Source organism: Ailuropoda melanoleuca, chromosome 16 (genome assembly GCF_002007445.2).
Source record: "Ailuropoda melanoleuca isolate Jingjing chromosome 16, ASM200744v2, whole genome shotgun sequence".
Taxonomy (NCBI): Eukaryota; Metazoa; Chordata; class Mammalia; order Carnivora; family Ursidae; genus Ailuropoda; species Ailuropoda melanoleuca.
The window spans coordinates 38,758,976-38,769,782 of record NC_048233.1 but is presented as its reverse complement, the minus strand read 5'-3'; the positions used below and the strand labels follow the sequence as shown (position 1 = coordinate 38,769,782).

General features: G+C 39.8%; 1 protein-coding gene across 1 annotated transcript in view; it reads right to left on the bottom strand.

The window, feature by feature from the left end:
- Positions 1-7,879: 7,879 nt before the first annotated feature.
- C16H12orf54 (chromosome 16 C12orf54 homolog) overlaps positions 7,880-10,807 on the bottom strand; it is a 25,311-nt gene continuing 22,383 nt past the window's right edge. Inside the window, exons 8-9 of the mRNA XM_034644938.1 lie at positions 9,138-9,308; positions 7,880-8,044 (exon numbers count right to left, since the gene is read on the bottom strand). Of these exons, the coding sequence (XP_034500829.1) occupies positions 9,215-9,308 (94 nt within the window). The 3' untranslated portion in view covers positions 7,880-8,044; positions 9,138-9,214. The remainder of the gene's footprint in view (positions 8,045-9,137; positions 9,309-10,807) is intronic.

Genomic DNA, 10,807 nt, shown 5'->3' with positions numbered 1-10,807 from the left:
GCTGTCCCGTAGCCAGGTTCCAGAGGCAGTGGCATTTCGTCCAAGCGGCGCCCGCCCTTGGAGGCCCTAGGGAGGGGTGCCTTTTAAACTTCACGCCTTCCCCGCAGTCTTCTCCCCTCGCGCCGCCCGCCACCTGACTGGGAACAGTCGCCCGCACGGCGCAACACTGCCTGCGACCGCGAGGCAGGACCGGCATCCCCTGCGCGCCTGCGCGCTGACCTCCCCTCCGTCCCACCCGCGGGGCGCGAGGAGCGGGGCGGCGGTGGAGTTCTCTCTCCGTTTTTGAGCTACGTTCTCTTTAATTCTGAGGTACATTTTGAGGTATAGAACTCTTGTCTGCATTTATTTTCCTTCATCATTTCCAGAATAGCAGCCCATTGCCTTAAGACTTCCGTCACATTTGTTGGGAAGTTTTCCGTCTACGGGCTGTTCTTTCGAAGGCAGTCTTGCCCCTACGTGTTTCTGAGACCAAAAAATGGAGGCCCTTGACCCAAGGCCCTTTCTTGCCCCACCGTTGGGTCGTTCCTGAACAGAGAGGGTGTCTGCATGTTTAAGGAATTCAGCCTGCAGCAGCAGGCTCCGGGCACCCTCAGGCCTGGGGCGCACGCTCCATTGGAAAGAGGGCTGTGTGGGCTGGAGGGGCACCCGAGGCTCTGTGGGCAGGAAATTCGAGGCGTCAGATGTTTGGAGCCCGAGTTACAGAGTGTGCTGGCTGCGGGTGGGCGTATCAGCCAGACTGCAGGACCCTCACCCTGTAGAAAGTGACAGGTGGGAAGGAAGCCAAACATGAAACCCCAAAACACAAGTCCAGGCCAGGACCACAGTTGTCTGTGCCTAAAGGTGGCGCTTTTCGAATTTTCCTTTTTTAAAAAAAATTCTTATTTAAATTCAATTTAGTTAACATAGTGTATTATTCGTTTCAGAGGTATTTGTCTTTCGTCTCTGTTTTTAAATTTTTCTCTTCGTCTTTGGTTTTCAGTAGTTTATTATGAAGTGGTGAGCTGTGGTTTCTTTTGTATTTATCCTGCTGGAGGTTCATAGTTATTAAGCAACTCTCTTCATCCTCAAACCCACCATTATGCTTTGTGATGCGCAGGTTCTGGGAAGTATATTTGACAACAGACTTCTCTTAGGTTCTGGCACTAAAAGGAGACTACTTGCTGTCTCTGTTAGCACCCCAGTTCCACTCTCCAGCTTTCTCTCAGCACTCCCAGAACTAGTCTCCTTATGCCCTCTTAGACATGACCGCAGCAAGAAAGTTCCCCTTCTCAGCTCCATAGGGTCCCTCCTCTGAACTCCTGAGATAGCAGCACAGATGGGCACTGTTCTCTTCAGGGGTCTGAGTCCCAGCTCACAGAGAATCTCCTGCAGGCTTCTAGTGGCTGGCCATCCAAATTCATCTTTTTGTTCCCCTAGCCCTAAGGATGGTAGCTACTTCCTGTAACTACTACATCTGTATCACCATGATGTCCCCTTTCTGCTTTTTGAATTTTTCTTTTTAAAAATATTCAAAAACATTTAAAAACACCATGATGTACCCTTTCTGCTTTTCGAATTTTTCTTTTTAAAAACATTTCTTATTTAAATTCAATTTAGTTCACATAGTGTATTATTAGTTTCAGAGGTAGAATTTAGTGATTCCTCAGTTGCATACAATACCCAGTGCTCATTACATCAAGTGGCCTCTGTAATGCCCATCACCCAGTTACCTAATCCCCCACCCTCCTCTCCTCCACCAACCCTCAGTTTGTTCCCCATAGTTACGAGTTTCTTATGGTTTACCTCCCTCTCTGTTTTCGTCTTATTTTATTTTTCCTTTCCTTCCCCTATGTTCATCTGTTTTGTTTCTTAAATTCCACATATGAGTGCAATCACATGGTATTTGTCTTTCTATGACTTATTTANTATTTTATTTTTCCTTTCCTTCCCCTATGTTCATCTGTTTTGTTTCTTAAATTCCACATATGAGTGAAATCACATGGTGTTTGTCTTTCTATGACTTATTTCACTTAGCATAATACCCTCTAGTTCCATCCACGTGGTTGCAAATGGCAAGATTTCATTCTTTTTGTTGGCTGAGTAATTCCATTGTATATATGGATACCACAAATTCTTTATCCATTCATCTGTTGATGGACATCTGGGCTCTTTCCATATTTTGGCTATTGTGGACATTGCTGCTATAAACATTGGGGTGCATGTGCCCTTTTGAGTCACTATGTTTGTATCCTTTGGATAAATACCTAGTTCTGCAGTTGCTGGGTCNTTGTTGGCTGAGTAATTCCATTGTATATATGGATACCACAAATTCTTTATCCATTCATCTGTTGATGGACATTTGGGCTCTTTCCATATTTTGGCTATTGTGGACATTGCTGCTATAAACATTGGGGTGCATGTGCCCCTTTGAGTCACTATGTTTGTATCCTTTGGATAAATACCTAGTTCTGCAGTTGCTGGGTCGTAGGGTAGTTTTATTTTTAACTTTTTGAGAAACCTTCATATGGTTTTCCAGAGTAGCTGCACCAGTTTGCATTCCCACCAACAGTGTAAGACGGTTCCCCTTTTCTCACATGCTCACCAACATCTGTTGTTTCTTGAGTTGTTAATTGTAGCCATTCTGACTGGTGTGAAGTGGTATCTCATTGTGGTTTTGATTTGTATTTCCCTGGTGCCAAGTGATATGGAGTGTTTTTTTTCATGTATGTCTTCATTGGAGAACTGTCTGTTCATGTCTTCTGCCCATTTCTTGACTAGATTTTTTATTTTTGGGATCTTGAGTTCGATAAGTTCTTTATAGGTCTTGGTTACTAGCCCTCTATCTGATAAGACATTTGCAAATATCTTCTCCCATTCTTTCAGTTGTCTTTTGGTTTTGTCGACTGTTTCCTGTGCTATGCAAAAGCCTTTTATCTTGATGAAGTCCCAATAGTTCATTTTTGCTTTTGTTTCCCTTGCCTTTGGAAATGTGTCTTGCAAGAAGTTGCTGTGGCCGACATCAAAGAAATTGCTGCCTATGTTCTGCTTTAGGATTCTGATGGATTCCTGTCTCACAGTTAGGTCTTTGATCCATTTTGAGTCTATTTTTGTGTATGGTATAAGAAAGTGGTCCAGTTTCATTCCTCTGCACAAGGCTGTCCAATTTTCCCAACACCATTTGTTGAAGAGACTATCTTTTTTCTATTGGATATTCTTTCCTGCTTTGTTGAAGATTAATTGACCGTACAGTTGTGGGTTCATTTCTGGGTTTCTGTTTTGCTCCATTGAACTGTATGTCTATTTTTGTGCCAGTACCATTCTGTCTTGATGATTACAGCTTTGTAATACAGCTTGATGTCTGGAATTGTGATGGCACCAGCTTTGATTTTCTTTTTCAACATTATTTTGGCTATTCAGAGTCTTTTCTGGCTCCATACAAATTTTAGAATTGCTTTTCGAATTTTTCAACTTCTGTTTAACTGTGTTTTCATATGAAATTATACTGCTGTTCCATTCTGTCTTTTCTTTTTGTGACTCTAAACATATATTAGATCTTATCATTTCCCACAAGATTTTAATGATTTTATGCTGTATTTTCTATTTTTTGTCTTTGTATTTCAGTGAGAATATTTTCTATTGACCCCATTCTAATTTATTGATTCTTCTGTTCCTAGTGTGTTTGATTATTATATTTTTCAATTTTAGCGTTTATTTTTGATTCTATTTTATAGATTCCAGTTCTCTAGAGAAATTCTCCATTTTGCCATCTATTTACTTGAACACATTAATCAAAGGTGTTTTAAAATATATGTCTAAAGAGATCACAAGTGTTGCCAAAGATGTGGAGAAAAGGGAATCCTTGTGCACTGTTGGTGGGTATGTAAATAAGTACAGCCATTATAGAAGACAGTATGGGGAGTCATTAAAAAATTAAAAATAGAACTAATCTATCCAGCAGTCCCACTTCTAGGTGTGTATTCAAAGGAAAATCACTACCTTGAAGAGATATGGGTACCCTCATATTCATTGCAGCATTGTTCACAACAGCTAAGACATGGAAACAACCTAAGTGTTTATCAACAAATGCATGGATAAAGAAAAAATATATATAATGGAATAGTATTCAGCCATAAAAAAGAAGGAAAGCCTGCCATTTGTGACAACATGGATGATCCCTGAGGATATTATGCTAAGTGGAACCAGACAGGAAAAGACAAATACTGTATGACCTCACTTATGTGTAGAATCTAGAAAAGCCAAGCTCATAGAAACAGAGACTAGATTGGTGGTTGCCAGGGGCTACGGGTTGGGGAAAATGAAGAGATCTTGGTCAAAGGGTATAAACTTCCAATTATAAATGAATAGTTCTGGGCATCTAATGTACAGTATACTAACTATATTTGATTAACAACACTGTATTATATACTTTAAATTTGCTAAGATAGTAGACCATTAATGTTCCTACCACACACACAAAATGGTAACTACGTGAGGTGATGGATATGTTAATTAGCCTTCTTGTGATAGTTATTTCACAAGATATACATATATCTAATCATCTTGTTGTACACTTAAACTCACGCAATTATCATAGTTATCACAGTTCAATTATATCTTAATAAAGTCAGAGAAAGGCAAATGTTTGTTGAATAAATGCATGAATGAATGGATATGAGAAAAAGTTAAAATAAAAGCATATTTAATAACTTCAATATATAGATCACCCATGAATATGTTTCTTTGGTCTTTTTTCTTCTTTTTTTGGTCATTTGACTTTTTTGGAAATAAAATTGAGACTCTGGCTGCTGTTATCTTACTCTAGAAAAGGATGACTTTTGCTTTGTGTAGGCAAAGGCAAATCATCTTAATTCAATCTAGGATTGAGCTGTTTCAAAACTGTGTTTCTATTGTTGTGAGGACTGGTCTATTTCTTGTTCAATATTACTTCTAGAGTGCAGTGCTTCCATGACCTTCCATAGCTCTAACTAGAGAAGTCATTACCACTCACCTTTTCTTGACAGACCCTGAGCTCCAATTCTGAACTACAGATCTGCTTGGCTTCTCAGCCTCATAGTCACTACTTTTTGCTCATCTTAAAAAGATGAGCTTGTCATGTGCTACTTAGGAAATAGGTTAGTCTTACCTTAAAGCATTTTGCTTCTTCTTTGGATCTTGGCCCAACAAATCCTGGCTGCCTTGGTAGCCCTGAATTTCAAGTTTTGTGTCTATATACCTATGAACTGTCAANGGGGATCTTGGCCCAACAAATCCTGGCTGCCTTGGTAGCCCTGAATTTCAAGTTTTGTGTCTATATACCTATGAACTGTCAAAAGTTCAGCTAAGGCTCTCAGCCTCTTAGCTATCAATTTCTGCTAGGCTTCTCAGTCTCTTAGCCATGCACCACTTACAAATAGACAAAGGCCTTGGAGATAACTTAGAATAATACAGAATATCAAGCTCATTTCAGTGCACTTCTCTTCTCTGAGGTCTTGGTCTCTGACTCTTGACACCCTTGTTAGACATTCCAGTACTTTGAAACAGATGCTTTTTGCATTTCATTTATCTTCTGGTTCTCAAAAGAAATGTTGATCAGATTCAAGCCAATCCTACATGATCAGAAGTGAGATATCTATATTCTTTATGTCTAAGAAAAAGTGAGATTTCTAGAATGATAGCCTAACTTTGAGGGTAAAGCTCTTTCCAAAATGTCTTAGTGTGGGCTGTCTTAAATATTTCTCTGTCATTTGGCTCTTGATAATCTTCCTGTGGATGTTCTATCTTCATCTCAGTGATATTTAGGCATTGTTATTTTATTTTTTTAAAGATTTATTTATTTATTTGCGAGAGATAGAGTGTGTGTGTGTGTGTGTGTGTGTGTGTGTGTGTGTGTGTGTGCACGTGCGGTGGGAAGAGCAGAGGGAGAGAGGAGAGAGAATTTTCAAGCAAACTCCCTGCTGAGCATGGAATCCGATGTGGGGTTCCATCCCAGGACCCTGAGATCATGACATGAACCAAAATCAAGAGTCAGACACTTAACTAGATGAGCCACCCAGGTGCCCTAGGCATTGTTATTTTAATTTGTAGTTTCCAGATGACATTGATGTCGAGCATCTTTTGTATGTTTGTTTGCTATCTGTATATAATCTTTGGTGAGGTTATTTTGCCCATTTTTTACTTCGGTGGTTCATTTTCTTATTGTTGATTTGTAAGGGTTCTTTGTACATTTTGGTTTATCTGATGAATCTTTGTAAATATTTTCTTCCAATCCATGACTTGTTTTATTTTCTTGACTTTGAGAAGTAAAACTTTGTAAGTAACTCAGTCAGGGGTGCCTGGGTGGCGCAGTCGTTCAGCGTCTGCCTTCAGCTCAGGGCATGATCCCGGCGTTCTGGGATTGAGCCCCNTGATCCCGGCATTCTGGGATCGAGCCCCACATCAGGCTTCTCCGCGATGAGGCTGCTTCTTCCTCTCCCACTCCCCCTGCTTGTGTNCGATCCCGGCGTTCTGGGATTGAGCCCCACATCAGGCTTCTCCGTGATGAGGCTGCTTTTTCCTCTCCCACTCCCCCTGCTTGTGTTCCCTCTCTCGCTGGCTGTCTCTCTCTGTCAAATAAATAAATAAAATCTTTTAAAAAAAAAAGTAACTCAGTACCTTTTTTATTTTTTGTAAGTTTTGCCAATTCTAGATGTATTTTGCTATTTGTCAACCTCTATGCATTTCTTACTAGAATTTTATATTTAACTGTTTTTGGAACTGTTTTATATTTAACTGTTTTTGGAACGCACTGAAGTGCGTTTTTTTAAAAAAGATTTATTTATTTATTTATTTGAAAGAGAACAAGAGTGAGGGGGCGGGTGAGGGAAAAGGAGAGAAATCCTCAAGCAGACTCCCTGCTGAGCACAGAGACCGACACGGGGCTCAATCCCAGGACCCTGAGATCATGACTTCAGCTGAAATCAAGAGCCGACGTTTAACCGACTGAGTCACCCATGTGCCCCCACTGAAAGTGTTTTTAATACTGTTGAATTAACATGAAAAAAGAAAGCATCCTTTTGTAGTTTTGTTTTCAGTACAACCCAGAAATTACGTGGTCCATTTATCATGTGAAAAAAACTCCATTACTTTTGTAAAGTTATAATTAAAAAATCAAAATTTGTGGGGCACCTGGCTGGCTTACTTGGTGGGGCATACAACTCATGATCTTGGGGTTCTGAGTTCAAGCCCCATGTTGGGTGTAGACCTTACTTTAAAAAAAATCAAAATTTGTATTTTAACAAATACCAAGTCAACATCTAGTGAGGTAATGGGTTTTTTTAAAAAACATATTTTTTGCTATAATGCATTCTGCTTATTATTTTATTGGTGTTATGATTAATTTTCACTCCTGGGGTTAAATTCTGTGTTGTATAGTTTTTAGTATATTGTGTTCAGTTGTTTAGATTTTGTCAAGAAAGGAAAGAATTAAAAACTCTACTTTCTCTGTCATGATATATGTGCATTTTTATGTTCAGAAGTCACCATCTTTGATAAAATCCTAAATATTCCTTCTTTGTAGGAAATATTTTTGGATGAGATGGCTTTTTCACAGTCTAGAGAATAGCTCTATGTTGGAATTGTAGACTGTGAGGGCATTTAGATAATTTAGGATATTAAAAATGAAAGTATTTTCCACTTATGCCTCATTATTTACGGAGGAGGAAACTGAGGCCCACAAAGCAGAATAATTTAGACAAAGTCAAAATGGGTTTGTGACCTTATAATCCATATCTTTTCTTAATCTACAGTGCTGTTTTATGAACCAAACTTGGACATCCAATCACTGTATTCCACTACCCAGTAAGAATCAATAAAGTAAATGTCTTTTATACCACATTTATTTTATCAGTTGTTTGTTTGCTGGTTTCTTTGCTTGGCAGTTGTGATGTGCTTGGGTCTCATTTGATTTCCAAGTTCCCAGGTGCAGCCATAGATCCTGGTATCTCTGCCCAAGAGTATCACTTTCTCTTCTGGGCAGTAGTGATGTCTGCTTAATAACTTCTCTTTTTCAGGTGACCAAAGCTGTGCCCTAGATGTCATAGTCACATGAATGGAAAAAAAAAAAAGAAATTTGGTTCACTAGGCAGGTGGCACTGTCTTCATGACCCTATCCCAAGGTATCCACATCAAGTAAGGGAGGAGATATGCTGGTTGTATAGCACCTTTCTAGGTACTGTTCACTCTTTGCTATCCTACATTTGCTGCATCTGTTCTACTGAAGAGAAAGGAAGCTTCCTGCCTTAAATTCTGAACCAAATTGAATTTTGAATGATGACAGAGGTTTTGTAAGTATATCAGTTCTTTCAGAAAACTATAATCTTTTTGCCAAAATTTAGAACATTCTGTGAATTTTGCTGATATATGGGGAGTAAATATGGGATAAAATATTTGAAAGGGGACTGTTCAAGAAAATACACAGTTGCTGTACATAGACACATGCTGATGAGCCCACTTTTCTTCATCACCCATCACTCAGACTCTGTCTTGAGAGGAATTCCAAAGTCCTAGGTCAGGGCCTATAGAAAGTATGGCTAGCTTAGTATATGCCACAGGTGAGCATCTGAGACGGTCTTCTCTATATGATATTAGGTGTCACATGAAACTAGAGAGTATGGAACTTTGTCATATGCAAATGTCACTCAAGCAGTGCCTTTGAGGACAGCACACTCAAGTATTTTATTAATGAAAATCTTGACAATGGAGTCTATTATGGACCTACTGTGTTTAACTCTTGAGTTTGAATTAAGCCCCGAAGGTAATTCAAGTTTCTAGAGCACTTTCCAGAAGGGAATAATGGGACTCACATTTCTTAGTGTGTTTTTAAACTTTCCTACCTTTCCATCTCTTTATCCCATACTTGTCTCTCCGTGATTTTCCCTGTATGGAATCATCCACACCTGACATACTCTGGCCTTTGTATTGATCAGAGAGACCAAGAAATCATGGCTTGGCCCTGCCCTCAGCCTTCCACTCTCTTACTCTTTGTCCTTTGTATTGGAGCACACCTGCTTGGCTTAGTGCTACTCTGCCATGTTAGAGCGAGGACTCGTGAGGCCTGGTTTCCTGACTATAGAAGAATGGGAAGGGTGGAGTTCATGGGAAAGGCCATGTGGGTAGAACACCTAGGAGAAGCAGAAGAGGCCTTCCTCTCTTGATTGTAGGGTTATGGTCCAGGGTAGCAAGCTGATCGATCAAAGAACTATCTTCTTAGGTTGTGGAGGTGAACCCTTGATGGCTGGTCTCCAGTGCTTCTCAAATTTAGGACCATCCCAGAATCTGGAGGCCCGACACTTCTGTACATAATAAGAGAGTGTTGTGAATATATGAGGGAGAGAGATCCCATCCTCCCCCCACCGTCCCTGCCCTGGCCTTCACTATCCTTAAAGATTTTATTATCACATTCCACCAGGGATGGGCATCACTGCTCTGAAAGTTGCAAATATCTGATGATAATGTGGCCCACAGGAAATAGCCCTTGCTAGGTCTTAGGAAATGTAGTGTCGTAGCTTATCAGAGCTTGTGTCTTCATCAGGAAAGTCAGGACATTTCCTCATGCTTGCCTCAGAGGAATAATAAAATTAAGTAAAATCTCGGGTTAAATATGTTTTTTTAAAAAAAGATTTATTTATTTGAGAGAGAGAGAGTAAGAAAGAGAGAGACAATGTATGGGGAGGGACAGAGGAGGAGGGAGAGAAGCAGACTCCACTAAGTGTGGAGCTTGGCATAGGGCTTTATCCCATGACTCTGAGACCATGACCTGAGCAAAAATCAAAAGTCAGATGCCCAACCAATTGAGCCACCTAGGCACCCCCAAATATGGTTTTGACAAAACTAAAGTGCTCCTTGTATGTTAAGGTTTACAATAATTACATTTAAAATGTATGTAAGTATGAAATTACCTGTTACTCCTTTCATGGTTTCAGCACTGATCAGTTTAAAGTATAATGATCTATCCCTTTAAGAGGAATTGTTTTTATTTAGCTACAGCCAACTGTCTAAAAAAGGACCAAAATGGCTCAAACGGGGATCAGGGACGGAGTTCACCTTCACTTCCTGGTTCATGAAAGACCATATCTGAAACATACCAAACTGACTTTTAAAAAAGTATCTCTGAAGTCCTCTGCAGAACATGATGCTGCCATCTTTCTTGACTATCTAGTCCTTTTGTTTCTTAGTTGTCCTTATTGGAATGTTGTTCTTAATGTCTAGGTTAAATCTCTGGTATTGTTGCCTGATCTTTTTTACCCCTAGTCTTTTTGTTTTTTCATCATGATAAGTGTAGTCTTTAATCCCCATCACCTATTTCACCCATCCCCCACCCCCCATCTACCTGTCCTCTGGTAACCTTCAGTTTTTTCTCTAAAGTTAAGAATCAGATTCTTGGTTTGTCTTTCTCTCTCTCTCTCTCTTTCCCTTTGCTTAAATTCCATACATGAGTGAAATCATGTGGTATTTGTCTTTCTCTGATTGACTTATTTCGCTTAGAATTATACTCTCTACTATGGACTCTGAGAAACAAACTGAGGGCTTCAGAGGGGAGGGGGGTGGGGGAATGGGATAGGCTGGTGATGGGTAGTAAGGAGNGAATGGGATAGGCTGGTGATGGGTAGTAAGGAGGGCACGTATTGCATGGTGCACTGGGTGTTATACACAACTAATGAAACATGGAACTTTACATCAAAAACCAGGGATGTACTGTATGGTGACAAACATAATATAATAAAAAAATTACAAAAAAAGAATTATACTTTCTAGCTCCATCCATGTTGTTGCAAATAGCAAGATTTTATTC